The 18,177-nt window shown below is 41.6% G+C and overlaps 1 protein-coding gene across 1 annotated transcript in view; it reads left to right on the top strand.

Moving 5' to 3' along the window:
* Positions 1–18,177, top strand: part of LOC5565048 (unc-112-related protein) — a 64,345-nt gene extending 46,168 nt beyond the window's left edge. The window contains exons 2-6 of the mRNA XM_001649354.2: positions 4,199–4,347; positions 9,022–9,417; positions 9,489–10,066; positions 10,126–10,816; positions 17,369–18,177. Coding sequence (XP_001649404.1) covers positions 4,199–4,347; positions 9,022–9,417; positions 9,489–10,066; positions 10,126–10,816; positions 17,369–17,569 — 2,015 coding nt within the window. The 3' untranslated portion in view covers positions 17,570–18,177. The remainder of the gene's footprint in view (positions 1–4,198; positions 4,348–9,021; positions 9,418–9,488; positions 10,067–10,125; positions 10,817–17,368) is intronic.

Raw genomic sequence — 18,177 nt, 5'->3', positions numbered from 1 at the left:
TTTATAGTGCGCATTCCAACCCAAAAGAATCGTGGAAGACAATATGAACGAGTTTGGTTGCGTAAGAAAGGGGTAGACATTTTCCCAATTTTCGACAGTCTATCGTCAAAAATTTTTCTCCATTTGAGGCTTCTTTAACACGTAAATATGATTACATATCTTAAATATCCGCGAAAAAATGATGCTTCGCAAATAAGATCTTTGGGAAGTATAAACAATCAATAGAAATACCAAAAATATCGAAAATCAGCTCTTTGGCGTAAAACTTTGATTCCGATAGGCAAGCCTCGTTGTAAATGAAGCCCATCCTTTACAATTGTACTTATTATGAAAAAAATTACTGGAAGACGACTGCTAATGGACCCTTTTAAGTTTAGCAAGTGGTGGAATTCTCCTTGGAAACATTTCCACAACGCTGCGGAACTTTTTCTATGGGAGGGGCATATTTCCAGATTTGTTTTGAAACGTCAAAATTTGGACCGTTTACATAACACATCTTGTACTCTTTTTATAAGCTATCTGGCAAGAGAAAGTTGCATGCAAAACATGGCCCACTAAGAAAATAACACTTTGATACCAAAAACTATAGACGTAATGCATTTGGTACTGCGATAGAGCAGTTTTTCCTTAGGGGGGGCGTATTATACCTGTTTACCCTACTGCCCGCAGCACATGAAGTTCCCCACTAAGAAAAAAGAAAGTAAATCAATCGAATGTTTTTTCTGACATTGGCAATGCTTCAATTAGAGTAACAAAGTTCATTGTGAAAAATTATATTTTCACGTTGTTTTGTTGGTACCGCGTGTTTAAAAATGAAGCCTCTCTCAGGTCTCTTGTCATTTGACCAGCTTTTAAGCCATTTTACGAAGGTAGTCAAATGGCAGGAGACATGGGATTAAAGTTTTCCTTTTCAATCATCGTCATACAGGCGAGAACTTAAATGAAGAATAATTTTTTAAATATTTCTGATCACAAAAGTGCTTTTTGAAAAGAAAAATGGGTAACAAAGTGGTAGCTGATACGATAACTAGGTGTAATCTTGCAGTAACGAACATTTTTGGATCTGTTTGCAATTTACTCCATGTCCCTCATTGGTAAGATGAAGCGTTGCTAAAAATCACGCTTGATTTTATCAAAACAAAATCCCAGGTCACCTGTCAATTGACGCCGTTCGCAATGTGATGGATTTTACTATCCATAACATTGGTTGCGACGATCAGCTGTTCCGAAACGTCTCGTAAAATGGTTTATTGCTGTTCATGCACAAGCATCGGAGCAAAGTTATCTTTTGGTTCTATCTGGTCAGCTGCCACTACCTTAAGGTAGTTCTGAAGTAGTATGCTGCCAACGTGATCGATTTTGTCTCCAAACTAATGAATCCATCAAATTATCCGGAATATCGACCAATAGAAAAGTATTGGGAAATTCCAAAGTAGCTACTTCGACGAAGCGACAGGGCTATCAAGGATATTCAACGGACAGTGAATCAATTGTCTACCAATGGACCAATGCACGAGTACACTAATTTGACGTTTGAGCAGTGCCATGTTCACTAGTTTCCATGGTCACATAACTAACACGGCACCGCTAAAACGTCAAAAGATGAACTCGTGCATTGGTTCACACGCAGCAACAAAGACGTTGTCCTCTCCTATTCTTGTTGCAACAATCATTCCGCAACAATAGTTCATCACAACTTGAACTGAATCTGCCAATTAGGCATTTCACGGCGTAATTCTCTCTCTTTCGCTCTTCAACAAAACTTGAAAACAATGGTGCCAGTACCTGTCAACTTTGACAGGTACTGGCACCGTTGTTTTCAGATTTCCCGAAGAAGGTAAAGAGAACGATTTTCTGACGACGTCACCGTGCAATGGGCAATGATCGCTCTCCATGTGCGTAACGATTTCCCAAAGCTTTACATTGCAATTTTCGAAAAGTTTCTACTTAGGGGCGGTCCATTTATTACGTAAGACATTTTCGGGGTATTTTCAACCCCTCCACCCCCCATGGTAAGATTTTTTGTATGAAAACTAAACATAATTTATATGGCGCGTAAGAAATCTCAAACCCCCCCCTCGCCCCATAACCCCTTACGTAATTAATGGATGGCCACTTAGTACATTGTCATATTATATAATAACAGCCATAAAACAAATTTGATTTTGTGTGTCAATGTTGCTTCCTGTATTTGTCATGACCATTTTACTTGAGATTGTATCCCAATCCGCAAAAGTTTGGACAAACGATCGTGAGCTCGCTGTTCTTTGTTTTACGTCTGTTTCAAAGGTTTCAATAACAATTTGGTTCACTGAATGCGGGCAAAAAGGCAGAAATGCGTATGTTACGTGTCCGCTTCCACTATGCGGACGCTGATGGGCTCCATCAAGAGAAAAGTTCGATATTTTTTCAAACTGGAGAAATATAAAAAAAGGAATGTAAAGTACCATTAAGGCTAAGTAGCCCGTCATTCGTTTTGGCATCAATGATGACTTTTCAGCTTGCATTTCAAAGTGATAAAACTCAGTCATGATAGTTTATATTGACTAGAAAAAGTATCACTGTACGCGCTAACATGCATAAAGTATGCTGATACTTTTTCAGCTGTGTCATTGCAAAACCAATTGATTTTCTTTGATTCGAAATCGTGAGATGAATTAGCAACAATCATCAACGACGCGTACAAATTTTAATGACGGCCTACTTCGCCTTAATGAGTTAAAATTTATAGGGTTAATAATCACAGGTATTTTGTGCGTACCAATTTACTTTTAGTCAGCCTTTATGAATTTAACCAAAAAAAAAAGTTATTCACGAACAGCGCACCATTTGCGTTCAAAAGTTGCGAACCTCTGAACTAAACGGATAATCCACCCATAATTCGCACCAATCAAACTACTTCCGCTCAGCCTCCTGACACTGCCCATACTACCCCATTGGAAAATAACGAGCAAACATCTCTGGTTCCCACTGGGAAGTGGTTCCCACTGACAACTCAATGTTTGTAAACAAATAGTCGTTTAAGGACTAACAATCGAGGAAGGCGAAATCTTTTTTGTCGAAAAATTTCTTTTCTCACAACAACAGTTATATTAGCACAAACAAACGGTTGCAAACTATTCGTTTGCAGTACAGCAAGTTAATTAGAGTTGATATGGTTAGCGTGGAACACTTTTAAATATCGGAGAAAAATTTATCTAATATGATTACGCCAATGTACGTTGTTGTTCTTGAGTTTGATGCTGACTTCGAAAACATGGCTGCCTAGCACCGGGCTGCTTCCGCTAGTAAGTGAATAGCAGTACGGCGACGCCGTTTTTTACGATAGCTTTGGTTAGGTGAATAGCCACTAAAACGAACGGTTCTTGAGTCTGAGTCTGTATTCGCCCGCCAAGCCAGCTTTAGTCGCGCATCGTGTGTTGTACGCTGGCGCCAAACAGTTGACCTTTCCGGTAAATGAGAAGTGCGATTTGTATCTGCTGAAATCACAACAACGCGTGGCTTTTGAATGGGTTAACGCGATTTGTGGAAGGGTTGTTAACTTTGATCGCTGGCTGAGCTTCGAGACCCATCCAGGAAGGCATTCCTAATATGGTATCTGTTCAGAGCGGTCGTGCGTTGGAGATTAAGCCATTTCGGTTGTAACAATCTCCTGTAGGAGGGCGGTACGAGTGTCGGCACGCAATAGTCGGTCGAAACGCGTGAGTAGCAGCCATTAATGGCACACGGCCCAGCCGCTCTCGGATTTTCGATAGAGCACATAATTTTAGTAACTGTATCAAGGTCACGAATCGTCTGCTTGGCTTTGAAACTCGTTTCTCATGTGGCTAAGTGACGACACTGCACAGCGCTATTCGTTCTCAACCGGGGAGGGAACAAGGGAGTCCCGTGAAAACGAACGCAGACTATAAGTAAATATGTAGCTCTACGACGAGAGGATGGTGACGACGAAGAACACACATTAGATCGAGGAGATATCCCTACAAAAATGACGCACCTCGAGTGTGGTCGACCTCCGGATGAATGAGGTGTGTTCCGTAAGAGATGCTGACGTAAGACGCCCATCTCTACTACATCTGAAGAATTCCTTTTTATCATTTTCTTGATGATCCTACTTTTTACGTACGATGTGCTCATTGTACAAACATAACAAGATACTTATGAGTTACAATTTCCACTATTCTTTTTTTACTTACAGATAATCCAAAAGATTGGTCAGATCACGCATTATGGTGGCCAGCGAGGAACATCTGGCTGACAAGAACGAAATCTACACTCGATCAGGTCGGATTGCATGCGGACGCCCTGCTACATTTCACACCAATGCACAAAACGTTACGGGTACAGGTGAGTCATCGCTCATACAAGTGGAAGAAGACGTTTTCAGGAGTTCTTTTATAGCTTGAACGAGGGAGGGAGCTAGAATGAGGGATGTATATTGGATTCAACGAAAACTTAGTTGATAACAATTAATCAAGGCAAACAATCTAATAATTGAGTAAAAACGTAAGCAAAATACCTTATTTTTCGTTGGTGTAAAGGAATTTAAACAATGTTTTATTTCAATGAGAACTATTCAAGCCGCTAATTAGTCGTTCTACACATATTTGTCTCACGGTGTATAAGGTTTAGGGGGACCTTAGGTATAATGCAGCTTTAAAAAAGATGTGCTGAAATGAATAAAAAACAACATGTATAAAGTGCACAGCTAAACAAATAATCTAATATTAAGTTTATTTTCATGCACAACGAATTAAACGCAAATTTAATCTGCCAACTGTATTTTCCAATCGAATATGCATCAATTTTGCACGAAAAATTCAAACATTTTCAATTGAAATTTAACTGTATATTCATTCAAATTTAACATGAACATGTTTCTATTGTTGTCATTTTGAACAGAATGACGGTTCACATCAACGAAAATTCAATTTTTGCCAATGAACAGTTCGGATTCTGCCATGGATATTCGACCACTCATCAACTTTTACGTGTAACAAATTTGATTCGTTCCAACAAATCTGAAGGCTATTCTACTGGTATTGCTCTTCTAGTCATAGAAAAAGCATTGGACAGTGTTTGGCATGAAGGCTTGATTGTAAAATTAAAAAACTTTTATTTTCCAACATGCATTGTTAGAGTAATTCAATGTTATCTGTCAAATCGTACACTTCAGGTTAATTATCAGAACTCCAAGTCTGAAAGGCTTCCTGTATTTAAGAGCTGGTGTTCCTCGAGGCAGCATTTTGGGACCAATATTATACAATATTTTCACATCTGCCTTACCTGAGTTACCTCAGAGATGTCAAAAATCCTTGTTTGTGGATGACACAGGCCTCTCAGCCAAAGGACGAAGTCTGCGTGTCATCTGTAGTCGATTGCAAAAAAGTTTGGATATGTTTTCTTCATACTTGCAAAAATGGAAGATTTCTCCTAATGCTTCCAAAACTCAACTAATAATATTCTCACATAAACCTAAAGCACTTTATTTGAAACCTTCAAGTAGACATGTTGTTACGATAAGAGGGGTACCAAAAAATTGTTCAGATGAAGTTAAGTATCTAGGGCTCATGCTAGACAAAAATTTAACTTTCGGAAATCGCATTGAGGGCATTCAAGCCAAATATAACAAATATATAAAATGTCTGTATTGCGATTTTTGTTACCACTTAGACTTTGATGATCTGAATTTCGTCTTTCTCAGATTTCGCCTTCGATTTCGCTGCCCCTTTTCGATCACCGCCGCCCATGCAATTATCCTGATGTTAATGACAGTTCACTCCGGCCGGCTCATTTTCTCTTTGTTCTCGACACACCAGCTGGTCTGGTTTACATAACAAAACCAGCTGGTCTTCCGATGTTTACAGTAATCGTCATTGTTCTAACCTCCAGCTGGTGTGTCGAAACCAGCTGGTAGTGACAGAAATCAAGGATGAAAGGTAAATAGTGTTTGAAAATGTACCGTCAGTACATTATTGGCAGCTTCTCAATTTCGTCATGAAAGTCTAATCATTCGTGAAAATTACAATATCCACTTAGGATAATTTACGGCTTTGGCATTCGACTATTATCGGCAACTAAATATCAAACGCCAAATATACAATATGTTTCCATCAAAACACACACCGATAAAAATCCACACGTTCGATACGTGTGTTTAAAATTATGGATCGATTCATGAACGTCTATATCGATTTGTTGTGATTTTCTCACAAACTTCGTGTGTGTTACACATTCAATTCTTTAGTTTTGCTTCATGAACTGATTCATCATGAATTCCATAATTTTCCACATAAGTTCCTGAAGCTTTTCATTTCAAATTCGTATGCGTCAACCTATGGGCGCATAGATCATCACCCAACATGGATTCAGTGTGTTTAACTTATGGTTATCTTGTGCCATGATCATCATGTTCAAGTCGGTCGATTTGAAATCAATGAGATTGCTGTCGATTTCCGTGTTCCAAATTTTTCAATTGTTATAACAATAAAAATAAAAATCTAGACATATAGATCAACCCATAGCGAACTAAATTGCGGTCGGACCTCGTGTCGAACGACAGTCATCATCATGTTCCAAAGAGAAGAAGCAAATTCTGAAGCTGAACCTGTCAGAGGAAAATTTGCGGATTCGTTTTTCTTTTTATTAGTAAATATAACCTAGTGACGATGAAGAGTTCATTCTAGTTTTCTATAAATAAAATGCATTACTTCCAGCATTGGATATAATGTATGATGTTAGAGAATAATCGGATTCCACTAACAGATTTTCCTAGCTTTCAGCTTCGAATAAAATGAAATATGCCCCGGGCTTCCCAAACTATGGATTTGCAGCGCCCCGCTTGTTGCTGACTCACTCGTTTGTATAAAAAAAAACATTCAAGTGAGCTTGCAACAAACAGAGGAGTCTCGAATCCATATTTTGGGGAGCCATTACATTTCGAATTCAATAAGCAAATCAGTTGGTTTTCATGATTTAATATTTACACATTTATGTTTGTTTCACATGACAACCAAATGTTGATACACATGTTGTTATACCGTGAAGTCAATGACGAAATCCATATGGCTACCACACTCAAGTCATGATGTTTTCCTCATTGCGCAAATCTATAAGTAAAACACACGACCTTGACCTGTAGATTTTTCTCAGTGCACCAATGAAAACAACATTTCTCGTAAACTTATTCAAATAGACTCAAGTCAGAAAAGTGAACAAACTTACTTTATCGATCATACTTGTCTCGCAGACGAAATTCCACACGTTCCGCTCTTACCCAACTATAATTTTCACTTATAGAACGTTTAATTCCGGAATTACAAAACGGCGTACGTAAGAATTTAATTTTTCGTAACCTAACCGCTACTTTCACCGCATTGATGTATGGAGAGCCAAAGTGTCTTAACCACGAAACAAAACACTACTTGAGCCGATTTTACACTGGTAGAAAAACGTTGAAAGTAACTGAATGAAACGGCTTATCATTTTGTCATAATTACATTTGTGGGAAATAATAGGAACTACCTAGTTTTTGAACACGAGCTGATTGTATGCAAAAGTTAAGCGATGTACACGGTGAAAAAATGTTAAGAAGGTGATTGATTTTAAAACAGTGCTTTAGAAGACAGGTTGTGATTCTTCTTCATTAATTTTCTCAAAACTGTATGAAAGTTACTTACGTCGATTTGAAAAAGTAATCGAGATTATATCTCAACAAATTTTGTTCTATTAGCTTCCCGCTAACGAGATTTCAGAGACTGAACAAACAATTTTGCCAGAGATTACATCAATCAAAATGAACACGCCTTAAAACGCGACTGATTTAGAGCTGCCGAAGAGATTCACCAGCAGTTCTTATGGGAAGGCTGCCGACAATAGTCATACTGACAAGAGATGTTCGAAGCGTTGTAAAAACGTTTCCAAAAAGCTTTTTACAAATTTGTCGAGAGAATTGAGTAACGCATAAATGTAAACATACAAACAAATAATTTGTTTGCTGATATCCGAGAAAACTGTAAAAGAAGCGCGGCATCGGCTTAGACTGCCGAGAATACGTAAATTTCCCTCTTAACAAAAAATCAAAACTTTGTCTTAAGAACAAGCTTTTGATCTTTAAACAAATTTTCAGGCCGTGTTTTATGCTGTACCAATATGGACTAGCTGTTGTAATCCTGGTATTAGATACCTGTGCAGAGAATTCAAAATAAAATTTCGAAAATGATTCTGAAGCTCCCTCGTAGTACTAATGAGTTACATAGAATATGCAACATTTAAACATTGAAACAAATTTCGAATTAAATTATTAATAATTTTGGCTTTACCAAATTAGGATGATAGTGTTGCCTAACATCGAGCACCTAGATATAAGAAATGGATGTAATGTTAGAATTGATACTAATGAAGGAATAAAAAATGCATTAAATTATGAAAACAATGCGAAACACTAGAAAATCTTTAAAAAAAAAAACTTGTACATATAACGTGGTTTTGAAGAAATCAAAAATGTAAACATAATTTTCTGAACAGACTAACACTGCTCTGCTGAAGTTTACTCAATTCAGTCATAAAAAAACATATTTTTAATCATCAATGAAAAAACCTGCAGTTCATACACCGCACACGAGCTCAACATACATCGATTCAGGGTATTCAGGTGACGGCAACGGTCTCCCATGCAGCTAGCAGCGAAATCCAAAATTGCGTGGGCGTTAGCGCGTAAATATCATTATCATTAGTTACTTTGAGAAGACTTTTTTATGAATGAAATACGCTCTCCATATGGTCACAACCTGAACTGGTTGTTGTACAGGCGACGAAAAAAGTGAATGATATTCAAATATGCATGCGTTGGCCGGACACCGTTTTGCAACAGGTCGGTTTAGGAAACGAACGGCAATAAACCGCTCGATTCTGATATTAATTCAGCCGGGGTCGCGTGTGGGTCGAAGCTTGCGACGTGCTTAGGAGTTATTTTGCATTTAGTAATCATCATATCCTCTGTCTCTCTTTCCATGCCCACAGATGCCGGATTTGAGATACCTGGACTGTCGAGTGGATTATTCGATCAAAACTTTCGGCGCAGTCGTTGCTCTGTGCAAAGATCTGGGGATTCGACATCCGGAAGAGCTTTCACTGTGCAAGCCATTGGAACCAGCTCATTTGAAGAAAAATTACGCCGATCTACCAAAAAAGAAATTTCCTGTGGAGCAGAATGGCAATGCGGCAAGAGATTTCGTTCACCCAGCTCCGGATACCAACACATTCATCCCGGCTACAGCGACAGGTTTTCATGGCAGCAGCGGTAGCCTCGACGGACCAACGAACGGTGGACCGTTCTCGTGTGCACCGGTACAACATCCACACTATACGCCCAACAAACCAGCTTTGCAGAGTACACCAATCAGCTCTCCCACAGGTGTAAGTAAACCGCAAGCATGAGGTCATTCATATGAGATTTAAAATTAACTTTGCGTTCCCTTTTCCGACAGACATTGAGGCATAATTACACGAATGGACACACTTCGTTCAACGAATCAACTTCGAGTTTGGGTGATGCGATCGATAATCTGGCGTACAGTCCCTGCGCCCCTAGTCCAGAAGCGCGTTCACGGCTGGTGAAGCCAAAAACGTTGGTAGAACGAGCACGCATGAACGTAGGATGGCTGGACTCCTCACTGTCTATCATGGAGCAAGGGATTCGAGAGTTCGACACTCTATGCCTACGCTTCAAGTACTACACATTCTTCGACCTCAATCCCAAGTATGATCAAGTACGAATCAATCAGCTATACGAACAAGCAAAGTGGCAGCTTCAGAATGAAGAAATCGAGTGCACTGAAGAAGAGATGCTCATGTTCGGGGCACTGCAGTTCCAGGTAAACCTTCAAAATGAGGTTCCGCAGCCAGATTCCGGAATTGACACGTCCAGCCTCGACAATGCTGCAGATGATGATGTTGACGCAGCGCTACGAGAACTTCAGATTACTTTGGAAGGACCAAGCAATGGCCACAACGCTGGCGACATAACGCACATACCGGAACTAACAGATTATCTGCGGTTTTTGAAGTGAGTATTTGTGAGTATAGTGTTTGATTATCCAAACTTATATTCCTTCAATGTTTCAGGCCCAAAAAGTTTACACTGAAAGGATACAAACGCTACTGGTTTACATACAAAGATCTACACTTACACTTGTACAAAAGTAAAGACGATGCGCGATCGAACAATCCTCCCCAAGTGTCCATCAATCTTCGCGGTTGCGAAGTCACACCGGAAGTTAACTTATCGCAAAACAAATTCAATATTAAACTGGAAGTGCCACTAGAACAGAACAGCAATAGCGAAATGTGGATTCGATGCGATAGTGAGGATCAATACGCCAAATGGATGGCAGCTTGCAGATTAGCGTCGAAGGGCCGATCGCTGGCCGATAGTTCATATGACAGCGAAGTGTCCAGCATCAAATCCTTCCTGAGTATGCAGAAACCCGCGCAAGCACCGGCGGTGGCGATAAACCCGAACAACATCGACCCGAACGAATATCTGTCCGCTAGATATGCCAAGAAGCTTAAGAACAAAGCCGTCATGAGGATGCTGGAGGCCCATGCCAACGTCAAAGATCTTTCGCTGATGGATGCCAAGCTGAGCTACATCCGGGCATGGCAAAGCCTTCCGGAGTTCGGAGTGACGCTCTTCGTTATCAAGTTTGATGGCCATAAGAAGGAGGAACTGCTGGGGGTGGCTAGCAACCGCATTATGAAAATGGACATCAATACGGGAGATCATTTGAAGACGTGGCGCTATAACACTATGAAGGTAGGTTGCATACTACAAGTGGAAATGTAGCTCTAGCTGAAACGATCCTATTTTTTCTACAAGGGGGAAACAGCCTGCTTCTCAGCTTAGTGTTCTTATGAGCACTTCCACAGTTATTAACTGAGAGCTTTCTTTGCCGATTGACCATTTTTGCATGTGTATATCGTGTGGCAGGTACGAAGATACTATGTGCCCTGGGAATCGAGAAAATTTCCAACCCGAAAAGATCCTCGACCAGCGGGATTCGAACCCACGACCCTCAGCATGGTCATGCTGAATAGCTGCGCGTTTACCGCTACGGCTATCTGCGCCCCAGGAATTACCTTACGGTATTTCTTCTGGGAAGGGCCAGAGCATAACAACACTTAACACATATAGCAGAAGTAGCTTGAGCTTGAGCTTGATTGGCCGCCCGTGGATGCTACTCCAGTGTCGCCAGATCAGCTGCACTTACACAAGGAACCAACCGAATGACTGCTTGGGACTAACAGGCATCCTCAGTGTATAAGTACTGGTGATCTTCTATTTTTAGCGACAATGATGCCTGCCACGTCAGAATGCTGACCAATGTGGGGAAGGGGGAGGAATTGATGATGCATTATACTGGCTTCCACGTAGACCGTATATACCACTGCATCTAAGCCAGTTCATGCGGGAGTGTATGGATTGGGGGAAAGGCATGACAGATAGGTTTGCTTTTGTGGTTAGCAGACTGCCTATGAATCAGACGTAAGGAAAGACATGGGCGTGGAAGAATGGAAGCGTTAGGGAAACGGTTTCTTGTCCGTCTCTGGTTCTAGCGTTTGCTATGAACGAATAGTTTTGAGTGTCATAGATTTAGAATGGAAGATAGAAGCAAGTGAGAGATATACAACTATAAAGTACGAGGAAAGGGACGGGCCTGGGATTGAACCCATGACCTTCTGCTTCATAAACAGAAGCGGTGGCCATCAGACCACCAACCCCGTATTAACACATATACAGTCAGTGACATAAGTTAGTAACCAAATGCTGTTTTTCCATACAAAATGCTCAAATTTGGGGTGCTGTATCTCAGCTTCTGGTAGTCCGAATTGGCTGAAATTTGGATGACGAACTACAAATAACTTGAAATTTGGGCATTTTGTATAGAAAAACAGCATTTGGTAACTAACTTATGTCACTGACTGTAGCAGAAGTAGCCTAGGCAAACTGCTACTCCTAGCCGACTTAAACAATGCAACTAGGGACCAGCCTTGGCTGGGCTAAACCTCTGCAGCCTACTCTTGGTTGGCGCGCCATAGGTGCTGCAATCCAGCTTTTTACGAGCGCTAATGGCTGCCGCCAATAGGCTCGCTTTCTGGTAGGGATCGGTCGATTTGACGTTTGGCTTGGGTCCGCTCAATATGAAACGACCCAAGCCAAACGTCAAATTGACTGATCCCTACCTGAAAGCGAGCCTGTTTGCGGCAGCCATTAGCGCTTTTAAAGAGCTGGATACTACCATAATGTGAGTAACAGCCGTAGTGACTGCATTCCAGCACACGGCATTCGCACACATTCTCTGTATTATATTGGCGGGGGACGTGTTCCCTCCACATGTATCGAGCATGGGATCTCTCACAACAATGAAACGCGGGCAATCGAACACGACATGATCCGCTGTTTCCTCCACACCAGCACAATGCAAGAAATTCTGAGTTCCCGAACCTTTGCAGGTACTGCTTATAACAACTATGTGCTGACATAAACTGCGTCAGGTGGAAGTTCACTTCCTCATGGTTTCTTTTATACCAATCTGGCACATTTGGTATTAGCCGATGGGTCCATCTACTTTTAGTGGAGTTATCCCATTCCTGCTTCCAACCTCTGAGCGTTGTCTCTTTACACGCGTTGCGGACTCCTCTGGTACCTTTTTGGTTGAAGCATTGAACATCTTCCGTGATAATGAGCCCGACGGACCCGGCTTTGATGCACACTACCTCTTTCGAAACCGTTCAGTATGCGCTTGTACTCTCAAACACATGATCCTATGCGTGCTTTCCTACCGCTTTAGGTTTTTGCTCGTGCGAAGCGCTTTTGAGCAGATTGGCCCTCCATACCCCAGTATGGATAGCGCCGCGCCTGCCAGGAGCTTGCGTTTGCTGACAACTACAGCAGAGCTGTTAGACATCATCCTCGAAAGCACCGCTATAGTCGTAAATGCCTTTACAGGCATATTCAACGTATCTAACAAAGCTGAGCTTGTAATCGATCATTACCCCAAGATGACTAAGGGATCGCTTGGACTCTATGATGAAATCGCCTAACAAGATAAGCAAGATAAGCGCCCGTTGCTCGTACTTGCAGTTATTGACCACCACCAATTCAGTCTTGTGATGGACCAGTACTAGTTTCCTAGACCTCATCCATTCCTCAACTATGGAGATAGAGTGCACTGGTGTCAACTCAACTTTTCTATCGATTCGCCATAGACCACTAGGGTGATGATGTAGGCGAAGCCAATAATCTTAACACCCGTCGGAAGGGGCAACCTCAGTACGTCATCGCATTCCATAATATCGGGCCCAAGTTGAAACGTTGAGGTTCTCCCGTGACTACCAAGCAGTAACGGATGCCGCTACTTTTATGCTTGATTGTCACCTCAGCTGTCCGAATGACCGACTCGACAGCGTCCAGAGTAAATTTAACTTTCCTGAATCCAAACTGGTCCGTGTACGGTAATAGCCTGATGAGAATCAACCTCTCCAGCAACTTGCCCGTTGTATCTAGTAGACAGATAGTGTTACATAAGTTAATTGGCTATCAGTTGTTGGGTATTTTGATATGTGCAAGCTTAAAAATAAAAACCACAAACAAAAGTTTTCCGTGCATTCGAACCAAAATGTGCGACAAGAGTTTTGTAAACAACATAGCGAATATCATCTGTCACTGGAAACTTAGCGAAAGTCGCTGATTGCAGTTCCGATGTTCACCGGTCAGACACATACGAGGCAGACACAAGTGATTCGTTGGGCCAATAGCAGCCGCCAAAGTTTTCAGGTCTGGAAAATCCGAACCTAAAAGTACTCCCTCTAAAACAAATACTATCAGTTCGACAGCCCCTCAAGTCGTGAACGGCGCTAATCCAACCTAAAAGTGCTCCCGCCGAAACAAATACTCCCAGTTCGACAGCCCCTCAAGTCGTGGACGGCGCTAATCTCTCCGCCGCAGGCATTCCTTGCGTTTGAGGAGCAATTTCAATCACCGCATCAAGGCCCAGCCTAAAATTGACGAAAAGCCTTCTAAAGCAGATGGCTTTTTCTTTTTTTGCTGGAATAGCGGAAACGCAAGATCCGAGCGCGAGGATTTATGACTGCCGACCGGATTGCATAATTTCGGGATCCGAGAGCAAGCGATGACGACTATCGACCGGATCGCATGCCTTTGGGATCGGTGCGCGAGCGAGTGCGATTGCCGATTAGATTTCATGGGAAGATCAGGAGATTATGCGTGTAAATCTTTGGGCGAGCTTCGAGTCAAGCCAAGGATTCACGGGAGACGGTGACCTCAGTGGGCCGCTAGATCGACGCTGTGAGGAATACGAGCAACTAGTCGTCGATGCGTGACAGGCGGCCGTGAGGAACGTCGGAAGCCCTAGAACAGCCACAGGCAAAAGACTCCGGAGGATCACGGCGACGTCCGGATGGTTTGGGTACACCCAGAAGAACCGTGAGTAGGAAGAAAGAGAATGAAGAGAAAGAATGAGAAAGAAGTTAGAGAAGTAGGGTACTAGGTAGCTAGTGCAGAGAGGATGTTTGTGGCCCGGAAGTTATAATAAAGCTTGTACAGTATGTTATGAATTTTGTGGCGCTTTTAGTTGCTAGCCGGTCCGATCTAAGCCACTTTTGTCTCGGCAGAGATCGTTTCACAATAGGTCTATACGCCGACGGGTCACCTGGTGGTTTCCCTGCCTATGGTAGTAGTCCCAATTTTTGTCGCTTCCATATAGATTCCTTGATCTATGATCTGAACATGTTCGGATCCGTATTGACTGCCGTTTTTAAAAGCAACATTTGGAATACTATCGGTTCCCAGTACCTTACGACTTCTGCTAGCTCTTCGTTGGTCACCCTCACCACTTCTTTTCCCTAATCTGGCGCATACCAGATACCAGCTACTTCTCTTGGGATGTCATTGCACTTCTGGTCTAAGCCATTACCACTCTGGAATAGACTATCAAAGATGCCCGTTTCCGGCTCTTGATTTCCTTTTTGAGAGCTAGCTTTACTTTTTGCTTTGCTACACCGCGATCTTCTATTTGTGCTTTTGTGCGTACGTGTTGCAATCTTCTTCTACTCCAAGGCAGATCGCATGACGATTTGTAATTGGTTCGCACCACCAGTAAACTGACGCCCTGTTTTCTCTGGGAGGGGCTTTTCTCGGCATGGGAGCATCACACGCTCGAATACCTCGCCCTCGAAGCGCGCTGTTTTACGTCCTCGGATTTGGGTTGATTTACATCGCCAGTCCACTGCCCATGTATCAAAGTCACCAGCTATCACTACTGGCTGCCGATTGGCTAATTCGGCTATTATCCTTTCGATCATGTGAGAAAATTCCTCAATTGACCAACTTAGGGGCGCGTAACAGCTGCAATATAACATGTCGTTAATTTTTGCTATCGCAAAACCGTCATTTGAGTTTGGGACTACAGTCATCCCACAGTAATGGATCAACTAAGGGTCATTTTTCAGAATAAAATATGATTAAAAAACTTGGTGAAGCTGTACAGAACAAAATTACCTCCCTAGCACTGCAGAATATAGTTGTTTTTGAGAATACACCTCAAAATATCCGGTTATTTACGAAAAAGTATTGATTTCGATAGAAAATGCAAACAATGTCCACTCCACAGATGTGGATCAGTGGGAGAGAAGGCTCCTTATTATGGATCAAATCGACTCATATTATGGATCAAAATACTATAACAGCAATTTATCTGCGAGGTAAATGATTGGTGTGCTAGTGAAAGCATAAGTTTTGGCGTTAGTTTCGGAATCGCCTTATCTTTGATTCATAACTGTGGTATGGGTTTCAATGCCCCACAGTTATGAATCAACGCTTCTGGGAATACGGCTGACATTTTATTTCCTACGGACGAGAAAAACATGCTTAAGCATAATACGATTGATTGCAATGCTGTACAGATTTATGGATCACGTGGGTAAAATGAGTTCTGCGTAATTGCAACTATATTTGATGAGATATTCCCATTTTAATCCAACTCTGATCCATATCTGTGTGCTATCCATAACTGTGGGGTGACTGTACTTCTTGGACTACGTATCGTCCTGTCGTCCATATAGCTGCTAGCTTTTGGGACCTATTCGCCACCCCGTCTCAGAAACGCGGTCTACGTATCCAAGATTGGTTGCCAAAGCAGCTGCTGGACTCCATCACAGTAGTTTAAATACAACTGTGGTGCGTCCGTTTTGGCTACTGTGATACTCCGCTTGTGCCCGGACATTTGGGTCCACTCGTTAAGTGTCCGTTGTCTGCTCTGTTTACCCATATCAGGCATTTAGCGATTTGCTTACAATCGCTTGCACTATGGCCGTCGGTGCAGCATTTTCTGAACAGCTTACTTCCAAAAACACTTGAAGCCAACCTCAGGACTCTGTTGTATGCTCACGCTCAGCCAGCAAACCGACCAGCCTACCCTGAGTAGGCCCAATTTCTTCGCTTTGTAGGTCTCTGCAATCCACAGCTTAATCGGCGCCACCTGAGTACCCTGCGGGCCCTTTCTAAGGTGCATGGCCTTAGTGGCTACGTCGATGTCACACTGCTCTTTGAGGTCAGCCGAGACCTCGGTGATTTCATACAGATTTTTAAACGGGAGAGTCGCTTCTACAGTCAGGAATCTCACAATAACCTCGTCGTAAAGCACTTCTTTTGCTAGTTGCTTATAGGCTGCACCCTTTTGCCTGGCGTCCTTCTTTAAGACTAGGAGCATTTCACTAATCCTAGTCCGCCTTATGTTACGTATATCTGCGCCCAAATGACAATAACTTCTCCGTGCTTCGCATCACCTTCAGACTCTCGGCGTATTTTGTCCCCTTCATTTTGATGACGAGGGCTTCGCCTAAGTTCCAACGTTTATCTGTCGACATAGGATTCTCCTTGGTGGCCGTTTCCGGGTTTCTCCTTACCTTCTTCTATCTGACTCCTATCTGCGGGTTGCTATTGCTCTAATCCCGTTTCTCCTGTATAAACGAAACTTATCCAGGATTGCCTCCTCCGTGCCGTTGTAGATCTGGTTCTCGATAGTTTCATGTTCTTGAAATAGTCGTAAGGGCTGAAAGTTCTTCCGGACATGCTACTATAGTGGACCGTCATGCACTTGCATTGGTTATCACTTCACCATGTTATCTAAATCTGTTGACAATTGGCGAAATAAGAAAGGTTTAGCATTCCCTTGGGTACGGTTAACTTTATTAATATCGACGGTAGTAGCCGTTATTTTCCATTTTCTTCTATTTGAATCTTTTTTTTATATTTAAAATATACTAACAATATTGTTTATAATTTCAGGCCTGGAACGTCAACTGGGAGATAAAATGCATGATGATCCAGTTCCAGGGCGAAAGCATTGTGTTCTCTTCGCTGTCCGCGGACTGCAAGGTCATACACGAGTTCATCGGTGGCTACATCTTCATGTCGATGCGATCGAAAGAAACGAATCAAACGCTTAACGAGGAACTTTTCCACAAGCTAACGGGTGGCTGGAACTAAACAGCCAACGAATCCAACGAGTCGGTTAATTTAATTTTCTAAAATGCTAACTACACTTTTGTACATAGTATAATAATTTTAGCATTGTTAGAAGCTTGATATAATCATTTAACAACTATAGCAAATTTTTGGTCTAAAGAAATTTGAAGGTACTTTTTAAATCTTTGTAAGCAACCATAAGTTAGTAAGACAATCAATTGTTCGTCAAATAAAAAAGGACATAAAATTTATATTTGGAAGACTACATTTTAAAGTTCTAATACAAAAAAAACGCACACGTTAATATGCAATAATTAGGATACATACAAAATTATAGCAATGAAATATTACAAATGCCAAAAGTGTCTTCTACAACCTGTAAAAAAACGAATCAAACTTATAGGTACTATTAAACTAGATGAAATCATCGGTATTGCAACTATATTTATGTTACATAACCTAACTTGAATGTTATTTTAACTTACTAGTTGAGCTACTTAAATGTTCAATAATTCATTATTGATTCTGGTTCGGCGGTTTACTTTTTGAACGGAATAATTGCATTGATTAATATACGACAGTTTCAGTTTAGAAGTTAAACAAACGTTGCATTGGATTTGAAAAAAAAA

This window comes from Aedes aegypti, chromosome 1, assembly GCF_002204515.2.
Source record: "Aedes aegypti strain LVP_AGWG chromosome 1, AaegL5.0 Primary Assembly, whole genome shotgun sequence".
NCBI classification, from domain to species: Eukaryota; Metazoa; Arthropoda; class Insecta; order Diptera; family Culicidae; genus Aedes; species Aedes aegypti.
The sequence above is the reverse complement of the archived record's forward strand: the minus strand, read 5'-3'. Positions and strand labels throughout refer to the sequence as shown.